The sequence below is a fragment of the Perca flavescens genome, chromosome 21 (assembly GCF_004354835.1).
Source record: "Perca flavescens isolate YP-PL-M2 chromosome 21, PFLA_1.0, whole genome shotgun sequence".
Classification (NCBI taxonomy): Eukaryota; Metazoa; Chordata; class Actinopteri; order Perciformes; family Percidae; genus Perca; species Perca flavescens.
Window position 1 is genome coordinate 25,201,786 of NC_041351.1, and position 18,078 is coordinate 25,219,863.

Sequence of the window (18,078 nt, forward strand, 5' to 3'; positions counted from 1 at the left end):
GGTGTTAGTTAGCTAACGTTAGCATACTAACTACGCTTTAACGTTACCCCGTCCCCACATCGTTCACAGAAAACGAGCCGAATAAAGCTGTCACTCGTGGCGATAGAAGTGTGCTTTGTGCGGATGAAGCATGAAGTTAATTTGACTCTTGACGGCTGGCTCTCTGCCTCGTAACGTTACTAGCTGCTCCGCTACTCGTTTGTAGCGGATTAAGTATCAGGTAATAATCAACTGTAAAGTAGCTACACCTTTTTAAAGGATCCCTTGGTAAGTGAAATTGTAGAAAGAAAAAAAAAAAACACGCTGACACCAACATTTAGTGGCAAAATCCATTGTTATGTCTACAAAATGATTTTAGATATAGTATAAGTTCAAGTCACCACTACCTCTGGTCAAAATATTGAATTAGTATCTCAATATATTGACTCAGTATCTCAGAATATAAACAAAGAATATCAAAGTAATGAGAAACTATAAAATATTGACTTAATCTCAATATATTGGCTTAGTATCGTAATATATTGACTTAGTAACTCAACATATTGGTTCAGTATCTCAATATATTGACTTAGTAACTCAGAATATCTCAATATATTGACATAGTAACTTAGAATATTGACTAGGAATCTGAAAGTAATGAGAAACTTTAAAATATTCACTTAGAATCTCAATATATTAACTCCTGCACACCGGCGTGCAAAGTATAATTTGGGACACATTTGTTTCTACTGTTTAAACTGAATTGTATTAATGTTGATAGTGTTTGGATTCTTTCAATGATTTCTTCAAATTCTGCATTAGCAAAACACAAAAGAAATTATAAAATGATGAATCTTTACCCGGACAAGTGACTTTTGTTCATGGACAAGTGAAACGTAAATGTACTTGTCCGAAGGACAAGTGCCTCAAAAAGTTAATGTCAACCCCTGATACATACATACATACATACATACATACACACACACATACATACATATACATGCTTTTTTGGTAACTCTGCAAACCCTTCGTGTTCTCTCAAGGAGCTTCATGAGGTAGTCACCTGAAATGGTTTTCACTTCACAGGTGTGCTTTGTCAGGGTTAATTAGTGGGATTTTGTCCCTTATTAATAAAAAAGCAAAGGGTGGCTACTTTGAAGAATCTAAAATATAAGACATTTTTTCAGTTATTTCACACTTTTTTGTTAAGTACATAATTCCATATATGTTCATTCATAGTTTTGATGCCTTCAGTGAGAATCTACAATGTAAATAGTCATGAAAATAAAAAGGAAACGCATTGAATGAGAAAGTGTGTCCAAACTTTTGGCCTGTACTGTATGTATATGTGTGTGTATATGTATATATATATATATATATATATATATATATATATATATATATATATATATATATATAAGGGCCGGGACTTTAACGCGTCAATTAAGATTAATTAATTACAGACTTTAACGCGTTAATTAACAAACAAAAAATAACACGTTAAACATTTTTTACGCATTTTAATTACACTTATTTTTGCACTGCGGGACGTTTGTCACTGGATGAATTTCGGCGGACCGATTATACTCGAGCACCAACTAGCGTTCATGGCTTCAGACAACAACAAACCACAGTGAAAATGAACGAAGAAGCTGACGAGACCGCTTTGGTTGGCCCCGCGGATGGGACATTTTGTTATAAAAAACAAACGGATGGAGGCGTCGATAAGAACATGGTTGTGTGCAAGCTATGCAACAAGGAATTCGCATATCACCGCAGCACATCGAGCCTCAAGTATCACCTCAACGCAAAACATTTAGCAGCTAGCATGGACGTTAGCCCGACTCCAAGTACAAGGACCCACACTCCACCAGATGACTGGTTTATGGACCAGGGTAACTATTGGTATTGTGTTTTACTTAAAAAAACAGTTTACAGAAGGTCTACCTACCTATAGGCTACCTGAATTTCTGAAATGTACTATATTTCTAAATATGCTATTGTTACACTTAATGGCAAAAATTGCACTGGTCTGCTGGACTTGGTTGAACAAAAATAAACAATATTTTGTTGCTTAAGCTTATGTATTTAGTCATTATTCAATGGTATACTAAAAATCCATGTGAAAAAAATTACTTCTCACTGTTCTCAGGTCAAATATTTGTGCAATTAAAATGCGATTAATTTCGATTAATTAATTACAAAGCCTCTAATTAATTAGATTAATTGTTTTAATCGAGTCCCGGCCCCAATATATATATATATATTATATATATATATATATATATATATATATATATATATATATATATATATATATATATATATATATATATATATATATATATATATACATACATATATACACACTAGCCAGTAGATCAGAGTTTTAGTGGCCCCTTGTATAATTTTACTGGCCTGGAAAAAGTGGGGACAATATAAGTTTAGTCAGTTTAGTTGGAATTGCACTCTTATAATTCCTAGTTATTATACAGTAATGCTTGTTTTAATGTAGGTGTAAGGCCAGAATGAGGATATATTTACACTGTGTCAAGGCCATGACACTGCTGCCTTTACTCACTCTTTGTAAACTCACAATGTCGATTTCATTGTTCATTGTCATGAATCGCTAGTGTATTTTGATTAACAAAGATTTGGTATACGTTTTTTCCTCTTAAATCATGCTACATTGCTTATGTTATGAAGAGGAGAAGACATGCTGATCAGGCAAACATCAGATATGTATAGAAAAGGTTTTATTTTAACGAAAGCCATCTGGCATATAGTAGTAACATTAATATGTCCCAGCCATGTTTACTGGGCTATTTTAAAAGGGGTGATAGAATGTAAAACCGATTTTACCTCGTCATAGTTGAAAAATGACAGTTTGGTGGGTAAATAGGACACACATAGAACCTAAAAATCCCAATGACACCTCTTTCCTCTGCAAATCTCACAATTTGAAACTGCCTCTGAAAACGGGCAAATCTCAACGAGCCGCCTAGTTGACGTCAACTCGGCAGCTCATCTGGCTCTAGTCTCTCTTTGTCATGCCCCAACATTTACATAGGTTACACAACTGATCTGAGATCAGGTAGTCTTCTGAATCTAGGTCAAGCAGATCTCTGCTATTCCATTACAAAACTCACTTCTGAAACTTTTTTATGCAAGAAATCAACTATGTAAAGCTCAAATATGGGCCGTTTTACGAAAATTGATGGCTAATAAAAATCTTTGTCCAACTGTGTGTCGGAGTTCAGCGGCCGGGGCTGCCTGGGTTGCTACATCGCCGCCCTGCCTGTCCTCCTTCACAGACGCCGGCCTGCTGTGAGCTAAATTGAGTTCCGTCACGGCCGGCAGCCCGCGGTGCTCAATACCCGAGCAAACTCACCCTTTCTGGGTGACTGGACTACCAAACGCCGGTGCCCTGACTGCCTCTGTTCTCCCTCCTCTCTTCCTGCTAAATGGCCGGTGTGTGACTGAGAGCGCGGTCAGCGAGCTTGTTACGCCCGCAATCTCTTACCGCAGGTTCCAGTTAATCTTATAACGGATGTGTGTGTTGAGTTATTTAAACAAACGATCGGGGAAATAAACGCCTCTTGTCCGCGAGTTTCATTGATACAGCCCACGGTGAGCTGGAGTCCATCACCGAGAGCTAGCTAGCCTCCGCCTAACGAGACCTCTGAAATTCACAAAATTGCATTAAATTGAAATCTGACAATTGTTAGCTAAGCTTTGTAAGACATTGGGGAGCCTGTGATATAAATGCCATGACGAAATTCAAACTGTAAATATACTATAGTTATGCCGAAAGTGTAGCTAGCTAGCAGCGATCTTTTCCCATTGTATTGAATGGGACACATAGCTAGCTAGCTGCTCCTCCTAACAAGACCCCTGAAATTCACAAAATTGCATTAAATTGAAATCTGACGATTGTTAGTTAAGCCTTGTAAGACATTGGTGAACCTGTAATATAAGTGCCGTGGCGAAATTCAAACTGTAAATATACTATAGTTATGCCGAAAGTGTAGCTAGCTAGCAGCGATCTTTTCCCATTGTATTGAATGGGACATATAGCTAGCTAGCTGCTCCTCCTAACAAAACCCCTGACGTTCATAAAAATGCCTTACATTGAAATCGGACACAACGGTTAGCTTTGTAAGACTTTGGGGTATCTGTGATATAAGTGCCGTGACCAAATTCAAACTGTAAATATATTATAGTTATGCTGGCAGCCAGCCGCGGAGCCCCGGTAGTGCAGTAATCCACAAAGGGTGACTTTGCCCTGGGTATGGAGCCCAGCAGGCTGCCGCTTTCTCGTCAGACTGTGTGGAGCTCCTAAAGTCTGACACATCTTACCGTAAAACGGCCCATATTTGAGCTTTATATTGTTGATTTCTCGCATAAAAAAGTCTCAGAAGTGAATTTGGTAACGAAATTGTAGTGTCTGGAATATGAGACTTGCTGTATCGTCTTTTTGTTATTCCATGTCAGATGTTTGAAATGGATATCTGAATATAATCTATTAAACTTATGCGTTTAGAACCACTGTATATTATGTTATGTAACTGAGGCAGCTGTAATGATGCAGTGTATTTTGTGTTCAAATGGAACATTTTTGGTTTTATTGTTTTGCCAAATTGTCTGTTAATGTCAGCAGCCATTACACTTGTGGAAACTACAGTACTACTTATATTGTCTTTCTTCTGTTAATTACAGAAACTGAGTTTTCTTTAAATTAAAATATGTGGCACCAGATTCATCCTTCTGTTGTCAATCTGCACCTGCTACATTGGCAATTGGAAAAAACTGTAATCGACAACTATTTTGATAATCGATTAGTCGGTTTGAGTCATTTTTCAAAACAAAAGTAAAAAAATTCTTTGATTCCAGCTTGTTAAATGTGAATATGTTCTAGTGTATTCTCTCCTCTGTGACAGTAAACTGAATATCTTTTAGTTGTGGACAAAACTAGACATTTGAGGACGTCATTCCGAGCTTTTGGAAACAACTAATCGAGAAAATATTCAACAGATTAATTGACTATGAAAATAATCCCAAATCCCTAATCATTATGTACAAGTGCATTGCACTGGAAGCCCTGGATATAAGCCTCTCTCTCCATCTCTTTTAAATATTGTTGTTCTCTCTGTTTTGTCATTTAGTAAACTTTATAGATTTCAACCATATTATTCCTTCTTGAGTCTCTTTAGCAAGAATTTAGATTAATGTATGAATTGAATAGTGATTGTGTGACCTATGATGAGGGAACAACCAGTGATACCCTAGTATCATCAAATGATAGCCTATAGCGATGTCATCAGGATACACATACACCGGTAGGCCGGGTGACCACGTCGTGGTCCACCAGAATTTATAGTTTACCCAGCTCTTTTTTTACCACTACACCTCTGCTTAAAAGGAACTGGGTTGCCAGGCCTACTCGCCATGAGACGGGACGGCTTGACATGGGACGCTCCAGGCTGCAGCCATACCCGCCTCTCCTGAAACGGGCCCCTGAAGTTACCTCGGTAACCCCAAATCTTGCTTCGTAATACGGGCTCGACGCGATCTTGCAATGTTTATATTTCTTTACATTTCTTTTTTCGTAGCTAGATGGCTGTGGTGTAGTGTTTACTTATACAATTATATTCGCCGTAGTAGATATGAGATCCGACCTAAAAAATAACCATTAACATGTTTGTGAATATGATTATGTGACGAATCTGGTGACACAGGCAGGCCACACCTGCTATTAGGTAAACACAACATACGGAAACCAGTTAGTTTAAAATCCAGCAGGATCACATCCCCGTACTAGCTGCTGTACTGATAACTCGTAACAATAAGTATAAGTTAGTGTGTATTTTAGCCTAAACTAGTAATTTTAGTCAACAGAATGACTAAAACTCTTACCGTTCCCAGTCAGACGCGGTGGTGAAATCGGTGATCTCAAACACCTCTGACTCGGGCTGCAAGAAAGAAACAGGTGAAGATTAAACATATATTCGGTTCTGCGGTTATGAGATGCGCGTTTAGACAACAACGCTGACATCCTGCACCGAATTACTTAGCTAAAGAGACTCACATCACTGTCCGCAGCCATGTCGATCTCTTGTTTTTGTTCTTCTTCTTCGTCCACTTCCTGCATCATTTTTCGGGCAGCTTAGCAAGGCCCCTTCTTCTTCTTCTTCTTCTTTAGAGTTTAACGGCAGTTGGCATCCAAGTCGGTGCATTACTGCCTCCTATTGACAAGTTCTCAATATCTATTTACTCAGACCAATACACTACAATTTCTTAAAAACACCAGTACTTTTCAAAAACGCAATTAGATATTTCCTTTCAGTCATAATAACTCCCCTTTCAAGGACATCTGTAAAGCGGAGTTCCCTTATACCTAATTTCCGTAATCCATCAAACATAACCCTTCTTTCTCGGACATATTTCCTACAGGACATCAATACATGCTCCACTGTCTCCATTACCTCACATACATTGCACTGGCCAGTCGGATGTTTCCCCAATATAAAAAGTGTTTAGCAAGGCCCCAGCAACAGCGCCATGTATTAAAGCAACCATGGGCTTAGCGGCCAACGGTGGAATTGCAACCCTATGCCTCAGATAGACTTTGCATGGCGCTCTCACAGACAGTATAGATAGCTCAGCGGATACATTTTTTGGGGTACATCCATAGATCTATACATCAACTTACCAGTCTGAACACTTTAAGGGTCCTTCTTTAAACCGTGATGTTTTAGAATTTTTAACATGCATTAATAGCCGAATCAAGAATTATTTAAAGTGAACATGAACACACTTTATATAAATTCATCACATTTGGTTAAATTGATTATCTAAGTTCTCTTATTACATTTAGTGTGTGTGTGTGTGTGTGTGTGTGTGTGTGTGTGTGTGTGTGTGTGTGTGTGTGTGTGCTGGATGAAAACCCAGTTTGAGGACTTGCAAAGCTGAGTAAGCTTTATATTTGCTTTATGAAATTGTTAATGAAATGTTGTATTGTACTGTTAACTGAAGTAGAAGAAGAAGAAGCTGCCTTGTATTACTGTTTTATGTAGAAAATAAACCCCAGTTTTTTATGTGCTAGTGGAAAATAAAACCCAGTTTGAGGCCTTATTATATAGTATTTTTTGGAATAAAAACGTTGAATGTTAATTTATTGTGGTTTATAGTGATAATATAAATAGAATGTCAATGATAGTGACATATTTGCTGGCTTTTATATAGAAGGCTGACTGCACTGAATAACAGTCTGATGAAATGTATTAAAGCCCAAGTGTTGACGCCTGCGCAGTTTGCCCATATCAATCCCTCCAGGATTTTGCAATGTCGCAATTGCGCCAATTCACCGCAAATTCAACCAATCACCGTGAATTTGGTGCGACTCGCAATTTTGACCAATCACCACAACTTTTCCACAAATTTGACCAATAACTGGAGTTTCCTGCAACTTCAATCAATCCCAGCAGTCCCACGTGCACTCTGAGAGCCAAAGGAGTGAGAACGGGTAAAATTAATTTCCTTGTTTCTGACATGAAGACAAGACGGGTGTGACTTGAACAGCTCACATTTACCAACAAAACATACAGCGAAAGACCGTGCAAAACATTTCAGACCGTCCTGCCAAACTGTATACATTTTAACATCAATGTACACTGTAACGTTTTCACTATAAAGTCGCTGAAAAGCTTCCCCCCGCGACTGACGCGTGCGCACACATTGGTTGCAACTCGCCTTAGCATGCGACGGATGGCAGTACCTCCGGTCGAACCTCCAAGGGTTGTCAGGAAAAGTTGCTGTAAAACATATAGAAATAGAAATTAAACATGTAGAACAAAGTGGAGAGATTGTACAATCATTTTGTAAGAGAAGTCAGTTCAGTTATAATGATATTTGAATTTATGCAATTATATAGTGTTATCTTAGGGCAGGGTAGGGCCACTTAATTACCATTTTGTTCCTCATCTCCTGTTGACCGAGACTCCTGTCTAACTGTCATCGATTGGCACAGAGGGAGGTGACTTGGAGCTCCTTAAAGTGATGGTTCGGAGTAATTTACCCTAGGGTCCTTTGCACCATGACCTCGAGCCAAACACCCCCCCAGAAGCTTTTTTCACCTGGGTCTAACATTGGGCGAGTTAGCGTAGAGTAGCGTTAGCAGCTGAATACCTTAGCGCAGGGGATAATGGACCCACGTTTGTATCTCGTAAATGACCCCACTAATAATGCCCGAAATGATACCAAAGGTCTACACTAGTACATATAGGTTATGCACTCATAAAACGATGGATTGGAAAGTTTGTAAGTACACCAGAAGTTGATGAAAACTTGCCTGCTCTCTTCTGCTCTCTGTTGCTGCTGCTGCTGCTACCTGCAGTTAGTGCTTAGGGCTGTCTACAAATTACTACAACGAAAAGAGATACAACAAAAATATTTATTAATTTAATGATTAAATAAGGTAATGTCTCAATTATTACTTGTCTCCTGCTAGTTATATTACAGCACTTACTTTAAAAAATAAGTTAAATTAAAAAATATTTTTGTTGCATCTCTTTTCGGTGTTGTAATTTGTAGACGTCCCTAAGCACTCATCTCACAGCAGCAATAACAACAGCAGAGAGCAGAAGCCAGCAGGCAAGTGTTATTTACATAAACTTCTGGTGTACTTACAAACTTTCCAATCTATCGTTTTATGAGTGCATAACCTATATGTACTACTGTAGACCTTTGGTATCATTTCGGGCATTATTAGTGGGATCATTTACGAGATACAAACGTGGGTCCATTAGCCCCTGCGCTAAGCTATTCAGCGGCTAACGCTACTCAACGCTAACTCGCCCAATGTTAGACCCAGGTGAAAAAAGCTTCTGGGGGGGTGTTTGGCTCGAGGTCATGGTGCAAAGGACCCTAGGGTAAATTACTCCGAACCATCACTTTAAGAGCATGAGCAGCTCATCCGTCTTTTCCTCAAATGTGTCCATCCGCTGTGCCATGCGGGTAATGGATGTCCTCATGGCTATGGAATAATTAATGGTTTTATTTGTTATACATTATATACTTTCATATGTGAACAACTTAAGTGAGTCTTCTTACCTCTCTGTGTGATGACTCATCTCCCTCTGTGTGATGAGTTCTGCTGTTTACAACAACAAAAAAGTTAAGTTACTCTCACGTTCCTTGTCATGAAATTGTATTTAATTGGAAATGGAAAAATCAAAGCCACTGTACCTTCAACTGGGTCCCAGGCCGAGCTTGCGTTACAATAGACCCATCAAGCTCTGGGCAACTGGCTGGTTTCCTGGTGGTGTTGACTCATCTAAAAAGAAAGTTGATATGAATATTGGTCAGTTAATTTATGGTAGTGTTCTTGCACATGCTATTGCAAAAGATGAACCTATTACATTAGACAATCGCTAGCAGTCTTCAGCGGAGGAAAGTCTTTACTGTTGACAGCCGACAATGTCTTTCTTGGTATAGTCGTCCTACCTTGCATTATAACACCGTCGGTGTAGTCAGCATATGTTTTAGTCAATGGCAGTATTTCAGTTCGAATTTGGGACCAGACGAACGGATCTTAATACCTTTTGTCTGCCCTGTTAGCCAGGTGTCTATACTGGTGTTGTATACGGAAGTCAGGACAGGACTTCAATCGGTCACCTGAAAGCAGAGGCACTGTCCTCCCCCTACTCTACTGGCATGGGGGTGTAACGGTTGGATTTGTACACTGAACTGAGCCACTTGTTAGAAGTGAAATGTGAAATGAAAGAAGTGAATTTTCTTAGTTGTGAATCGCTGAGCGTCTGAACGTCCGTGGGCGGGACATAATCGCAGCATTTATCCAATGACCGTCTAGTTTCGAAGCACTGAAAAAAACAGAGCAGACCCATTGAGAGCCGAAGTCACGCCCTTCTACTTCCGGCTAATGGGACCTATCTTTCGAAAAAGTATGAACTAGAGTCAATGGAGAGATAATTATTTTTTGATCCCGTTTGAATTGAGCCATGGATTACAAATATGATGTTTGTCAATTTAAAACATTATTTTTCAACCGAAGAAAGTCTCAGTTTATTGTTAAACTGTTGAAGTATAAGACTGTGAAAATACGTAATTAGAAAGACTACAAACTTCATGGATGACGTCTCATTGAAGCTACGATGTCTCTGTGTATCGTACCGGGGATGTAACGTTACTCAAATGAGCAGAGGAACTCGCTTGTTCTTTTGCTTATCTGCTGAGAACACTTGACTGGATAAACCCTTGTGTTGTCCTTCGGGTCACGGGGACCTCGCGCTACTAGCCCAGGACCCACAGAATATGCTGCCACGTGCGTCCATGACATACTCTCGGCATTCGACCTGTTTGTCACACCGCGAATAGTAGACATCGTGCTGGCCGCCATGAACCTGGAGGGCCTAAGGAAATTCGGCAACGACTGGAAAACGTGTGCGGCTATATGGGGCTGCTGATCCTCCCCGGCGTGTACAGGTCCCGAAACGAGGCCTTGGAGAGCCTGTGGCACGAGGAGAGCGGCAGGGCCATTTTCCGCGCCACGATGCCAATCAAGCGGTTCCACACGTTCTCAAGACTGCTGCGATTCGACAACCGTGAGACGAGAGCCACCAGACGAGCCTCGAACAAACTGGCGCCCATACGAGACGTGTGGGACAAGTGGGCGCGGTGGCTGCCTCACCTCTACAACCCGGGCCCGGACGTGACCGTGGAGTGCAGGATAAACGGTTTTCCTTCAAGTTCCCTCTGCACGCAATAAATAGATAGGAGCCAGAGAGTTGCCAGACTGACCCTCTGGGGTGCACGTGTAGTTTGCTGCCTGTGGAGTGCGTGTGTATATCGTGTCGTGTAGGCTAATTGTTTGTTCTTTTCACCGTGGCACCATTGTCTTGTGTGGGTTTTTGCTTTTTGTTTCTTTTTCAACCTCATAGTTTAGAATGCTTTTGTGTGTGTGTGTGCTTATGCACACATGGATGTTTTTAAAGATTTTCTTTTTGTTATCCTTCTTTGTTATATCTTCTTATTGTTCTCATTTCGTCTTTTCACTCTTATTCGTCTCCCTCCGATTCCTTTCCCTGTGTCCTTGTCATTCTCCTTCTTTGACGACACGTCCAACAACAACAACGACAACAACACCGACACCAACGATGACAACAAGGTTGCTCCTTCCGCCAGGACATACCCAGCAAGCCCGGCAGGTACGGATTCAAGTTGTGGGCGGCCTGCGACGCCGTGTCCAGCTATGCGTGGAACATGCAGATCCACATGGGCAAGTCCATTAGCGGCGAACCCGAGAGGAATCAGGGCGCCCGAGTGGTGATGGCCCTGACCGAGGGGCTGAAGGCCCCGCGCAACGTGACGTGCGACAACTTTTTCACCTCCTACGTGCTGGCCCGGCAGCTCCTCAACGAGAGGGACCTCACCGTGGTGGGCACGATGCGCAAAAACAAGCCCGAGCTGCCGCGCGCCCTGCTCAACCCCAAGGGCCGTGCGGCCCACTCGTCCAAGTTTGCCTGTTTGTGTTTGCCCACCGTCACTCTGGTGTCCTACGTGGCTAAGAGGAACAGGAACGTGGTGCTGCTGAGCACGCTGCACATGGGGGACGCGCAAGTCAGCGCCGCCAGGCACGCCAAACCCGACATCATCCTGCATTACAACAGCACCAAGGGCGGCGTGGACAACCTGGACAAGCTCGTTGGCACATACAGCTGCCGCAGGAAGACGGCTCGACAAGAGGCGCGCGTTCCTTGAGCAGGGCACTTGTGACTCCGCTCATCGAGAGACGGCAGCGTCTGCCTCGCACGCCAGCGTCTGCCTCGCACGCCAGCGTCTGCCTCGCACGCCAGCGTCTGCCTCGCACGCCAGCGTCTGCCTCGCACGCCAGCGGCCGCTGCACTCGTCAAAGCCATGGCGACGTGGTTTGCCACGTCGGGCGCTGGCGCCGGCGACGACGACGAGAACGCCGACGAGGATGCGCAACCGAGGGCGCAGAGAGTGCCCACCAAGCGAAAGAGGTGTCAACTCTGTCCAAAGCCGACGGAGCGCAAGACACACACCGTGTGCGGCGGCTGCAAGAGATACATCTGCGGGAGCTGCACGCAAGCCTACTGTGCGGAATGCTCGAGACAGTATAGTCTCGACTTGGGCTTTAGGGCAGGCAAAGGTAGAATCCAAAAGCAAACAAACGTAACGTTGACATGAAATGATACACAACTGATGGACAACTAAACAAGTCCCCGTGACACGAAGGACCACACAAGGGTTACATGTGTTGTGGAACAGAGCTAAGCTAGCTAGCTAGCGAGCAAGCCGAGCATCAAGCTAGGTGAGGTAGGTTGTGTGAGACGGGAGATGTAGTCCACTGAGCGGATTCACACTAAACTAAGTGGTACTATGACAAACCTACGGCTAACTGAGACTTTCTTCGGTTGAAAAATTATCTTTTAAATTGACGAACATCATATGTGTAATCCATGGCTCAATTCAAATGGGATCAAAAAATAATTTGCTTCTCCCCGTTCACTACTGTTCATATTTTTTCTGAGTTAAGGTCCCATGAGGTCCACCGGAAGGGGCGGGACTTTGGCTCTATATTGAAGTCAACGGATGCTAGGCTTCAACAGGGAAATGCACTGAGATGCTACGGGAATGTATGAGAAGGAAATCGAGTCAGCTAATTCTGAACCAACTCGTCTTCGAGATAAACCTATTCTAACCATAGACCATATTATTAGTTTATTTATTAATATTAACAGTCTATGATTCTAACGCATTTTAGTCAATAAAATGTTCACACAATAGTACATATTTAATAATAATATATATATATTAAATAATATATTACATTTTAGACATTTTAGGGGAAGCTGAGCTTCCTTTGCAGTCTTAAAGAAATCACCACTGTACTACACTTACTTTAATTACTACACCTTCTTGTATCACTGTACAGATCCGTTGCTGCCCATTGAGGTATGTATGTTCTCTCTTCACGTTTTGGGGGAATATGTCTGGGTTTTAATATATGTTTTAAAGGGGTAGCCCTTTAAAACATACTTTATACAAGTATAGTCTAATCTCCAAGTATAGTCTAATCTGAAAAATTATCTTTTAAATTGACGAATATCATATGTGTAATCCATGGCTCAATTCAAACGGGATCAAAAAATAATTTGCTTCTCCCCGTTCACTACTGTTCATATTTTTTCTGAGTTAAGGTGCCATGAGGTCCACCGGAAGAGGCGGGACTTTGGCTCTATATTGAAGTCAACGGATGCTAGGCTTCAACAGGGAAATGCACTGAGACGCTACGGGAATGTATGAGAAGGAAATCGAGTCAGCTAATTCTGAACCAACTCGTCTTCGAGATGAACCTATTCTAACCATAGACCATATTATTAGTTTATTTATTAATATTAACAGTCTATGATTCTAACGCATTTTAGTCAATAAAATGTTCACACAATAGTACATATTTAATAATAATATATATATATATTAAATAATATATAACATTTTAGACATTTTAGGGGAAGCTGAGCTTCCTTTGCAGTCTTAAAGAAATCGCCACTGTACTACACTTACTTTAATTACTACACCTTCTTGTATCACTGTACAGATCCGTTGCTGCCCATTGAGGTATGTATGTTCTCTCTTCACGTTTTGGGGGAATATGTCTGGGTTTTAATATATGTTTTAAAGGGGTAGCCCTTTAAAACATATTTTATACAAGTATAGTCTAATCTGAAAAATTATCTTTTAAATTGACGAATATCATATGTGTAATCCATGGCTCAATTAAAACGGGATCAAAAAATAATTTGCTTCTCCCCGTTCACTACTGTTCATATTTTTTCTGAGTTAAGGTCCCATGAGGTCCACCGGAAGGGGCGGGACTTTGGCTCTATATTGAAGTCAACGGATGCTAGGCTTCAACAGGGAAATGCACTGAGACGCTACGGGAATGTATGAGAAGGAAATCGAGTCAGCTAATTCTGAACCAACTCGTCTTCGAGATGAACCTATTCTAACCATAGACCATATTATTAGTTTATTTATTAATATTAACAGTCTATGATTCTAACGCATTTTAGTCAATAAAATGTTCACACAATAGTACATATTTAATAATAATATATGTATATTAAATAATATATTACATTTTAGACATTTTAGGGGAAGCTGAGCTTCCTTTGCAGTCTTAAAGAAATCGCCACTGTACTACACTTACTTTAATTACTACACCTTGTATCACTGTACAGATCCATTGCTGCCCATTGAGGTATGTATGTTCTCTCTTCACGTTTTGGGGGAATATGTCTGGGTTTTAATATATGTTTTAAAGGGGTAGCCCTTTAAAACATATTTTATACAAATATAGTCTAATCTCCAAAGACTTTGTACATTTCATATTTTGCATATGTATCTTACAAATAAATCTTTGCATATCTGCAACAAGTCTCTCCTGATTGAAATGAAGCTCAGCGTAAATTCTTTCAGGACACAATAACTTTATCACATCTCTCATGATCAGCTGTTTCAAGGCATTCACTTTTCAGTTAAACCAATCAAAATCCGCCATGTATTTTCCTTTATTGATTAAAAATCAATTGCTGACATTAGGAGAAACTCATAAGAGGTAAAAACAGGAGGGTATACATCAAAAGGGCCAACGCACCGATCCTCCAAACATCCACTGCTGTCCTCCGGCTCCGCTGTCCTGCCCGACTATCTGTGCTCCGTCCTGCACTCCTGTAGCGTCCCCAACGTTTCTTTTTCGCTCTCTATCTGCTCCTCTTTCCTCCTTGTGTCTCAGCCATTCATTATCAAAATGCGCTCCTGGTGTGTTGGAGCATGTTCCGTGTTCCTCCAGCATATCTCCTGATGAGATCTGCCTCAAGTGCTCTGGGAGGAGTCTTCAGTTCTGTGCCAGGCAAACCAAAACACCACACTATAAACAAAATAAAACACCCAAAACACCACACTATATACAACATAAGAAAACTCTGGCTGCCTGGCTTTACTTTGTGACATATATACATGTAAAAAGTATAAATATAGGCTATAAAAAATGAAGAAGATCAAGATGTTTCTATATGAGGATCACGTGACCGACGACCGGTTGCCCAGGTAAAGCTCCTCACCCACCTCCATATTTTCACTGAAAACCCAGGTCTATTCCTTCTTCTTCGACGTCAATCATTTTTATTTGTTAAAATAGTGACTCGGTGGAATGCCAGCAGGAGCAAAAAAACAGATCTCGTTGCTCGTAAATTTTGAAGATGGCTGAGTTTTCAACCCTTACAGTTTACATCAGGGGGCTAAACGGGCCTATTTAAGAAGAAAGAACATAAGTGTGGCACTTATACAAGAGTCACATTTACGTAAAAGAGATGTGACGACACCAAAACCCCTTGGTTTGGTGTGGCCCTTGCTCATTGTGTTGCTGTTGCGGAACAACACAGTCTCACTCCCTACTCGTCAAATGTATGACGCATGGTCGAGGACCCTGGCGTCAAGTTTCAACGAAATAGGGGTACCCTTGACGTAGATAGACATTCATGTCATTCCCTCACCGTCGGATATCGACGAAAGAAAAAAACACGCCCCCCGCCCCTTAACTCGAAATCTGTGACAGTTACTGGTATTTTTAGCCCAATAACCGCTGTTTTAATCAACATTATTCCCGAGATAGTATCATGGTTTATATGTATTTCTTTTTATGTTATTATTTCGGTATATTTCGGCCGGGGAAGCTGGATTGCTTTTTTGTTGATTTATATTTTTTAAACTATAATGCTACATCTATCAACATTTATTTAGATGTTATCATGGTATTCATTTCTTTACTTTAATAATATTATTTTGGTCTTATTACCGGTGAAATATTACAGTATATGCTGTAATACAGAACATTACGATATGATCCGAGCAGGAAGCATTCAAAGCCGATAGGCCTATCCCCCAATGCAATGCGGCCATTCATTTCAAAGAATCGGGCAGCGATCAGCTGGTCTTTAACGCCAGGATCGCTTCAATATACATATATACAGTCAGTGATTGTGTCACCAGCAACAACACGTTGCTCAGTTTTGTTCTAGTAAGTTATGAACCATAATAACGTTTAAACGAATCCGCGGAAAACTCCGGAAGTGACGTAGTACGTCCCGCTCGTGATATACGAAGATAAAAATATATAGGCCTAACATTCGTAATATTAATGTTTTTTTCTAATGTTGTATTTGAGGAGTTAAACAATAAAGATAGTTATAATATTAAAATACAGTTTCATGTATTTGTCTACGTTTAAACAAATCCGCGGAAGTGACGTGGAAATTCCACATCTCGTCTCTGAAAGAATGTTCCACGTTGTACGTGAGAATTTACACAATAAAATACTAATAATGAAAAAATTGTGTTTTATATTTAGCACTTTGATTTGCCTTATATATACTATATAAAAAACCTACAGTTGAGTGTTTAGAAATACAACCTAATGGCTTGTTTGACTAATTTGCATTTGTTTTGAATTGTACTGTTGTGAAAAACAATAAACTATATAAAAGAGAAGCATTTTTTATTTTATTTTCCATACATAGTTATTTAAAAACGCAATTTTCTAATTTTGCAGTTGATGAATATTAATAGCAAAGACTAAAGGGGAAAAACATGAGTATATTTATGTGTGGGACTTAGTTTGATTTAAAATCACACTGCATTATTAGTTGTTTTGAAATATCAATTTATGGTAGGCCTAACATATTCATTATTATATTCAGAAGATGATCCTCATATCAATCACCGTGGTTACAGCTTGTAGCCATTCTAACCTTTGTAGCCTTTACTGAGACTACCTTTTCAAAATTAAGAAGGGACTAGTTTTAAGAAGCATTTTCAGGAAATTAAAAGGATAAGCAGATTGTTACCGAGGTTTTTGTTCACTGAGTAAGATGTATATAGCTTTGTTTGGGTATGTATACATTTACAACATTTGTATATATATGGCATTTTTGGCACACTTCTACCTCAGCACTACTGCACAAAGACAAAACTCACCCATCTCATTCAACCATTTCACAAGCTGAGAAAAGGGTCATGACATGGGTCAGAGCAGTGGTTCCCAACCTTTTTTTCTTGGTTCACACTCGGCTGCAAACCAATCTAGTGAGTGCTGAAGGTCACAGGCCGATGATGCCATCAGGACCACATCATCTGCAAAGAGCAGCGATGAGATCCCCAGCCCACCGAACTGCAACCCCTCTCCACCCCGACCACGCCTTGATATCCTGTCCATAAATGTTACAAACAGGATTGGTGACAAAGCGCAGCCCTGGCGGAGGCCAACTCTCACCTGAAACGAGTCCGACTTACTGCCGAGAACCCGGACACAGCTCTCGCTTTGGTTGTACAGAGATTGGATGGCCCTGAGAAGAGACCCCCTCACTCCATACTCCCGCAGCACCTCCCACAGTATCTCCCGGGGGACCCGGTCATACGCCTTTTCCAGATCTACAAAACACATGTAGACCGGTTGCGCATACTCCCAGGCTCCCTCCAGGATCCTTGCGAGAGTAAAGATCTGGTCCGTTGTTCCACAACCAGGACGGAATCCGCATTGTTCCTCCTCAACCCGAGGTTCGACTATCAGCCGAACCCTCCTTTCCAGCACCTTGGAGTAGACTTTACCTGGGAGGCTGAGAAGTGTGATACCCCTGTAATTGGCACACACCCTCTGGTCCCCCTTTTTAAAAAGGGGAACCACCACCCCAGTCTGCCACTCCTTTGGCACCGTCCCAGACTTCCACGCAATGTTGAAGAGGCGTGTCAACCAGGACAGCCCCTCCACACCCAGAGCCTTGAGCATTTCTGGACGGATCTCATCAATCCCTGGGGCTTTGCCACTGTAGAGTTGTTTGACTACATCAGTGACCTCCGCCTGGGAAATTGACAATGATCCCCCATCATCCTCCAGCTCTGCCTCTAACATAGAGGGCGTATTAGTCGGATTCAGGAGTTCCTCAAAGTGCTCCTTCCACCGCCCTATTACCTCCTCAGTTGAGGTCAACAGTGTCCCAT

At 41.1% G+C, this 18,078-nt stretch overlaps 1 protein-coding gene across 1 annotated transcript in view; it reads right to left on the minus strand.

Moving 5' to 3' along the window:
- Nucleotides 1-6,505, minus strand: part of rab3gap1 (RAB3 GTPase activating protein subunit 1) — a 91,263-nt gene extending 84,758 nt beyond the window's left edge. The window contains exons 1-2 of the mRNA XM_028567054.1: nt 6,068-6,505; nt 5,896-5,951 (exon numbers count right to left, since the gene is read on the minus strand). Coding sequence (XP_028422855.1) covers nt 5,896-5,951; nt 6,068-6,133 — 122 coding nt within the window. The 5' untranslated portion in view covers nt 6,134-6,505. The remainder of the gene's footprint in view (nt 1-5,895; nt 5,952-6,067) is intronic.
- Between the last annotated feature and the right edge of the window lie 11,573 nt (nt 6,506-18,078).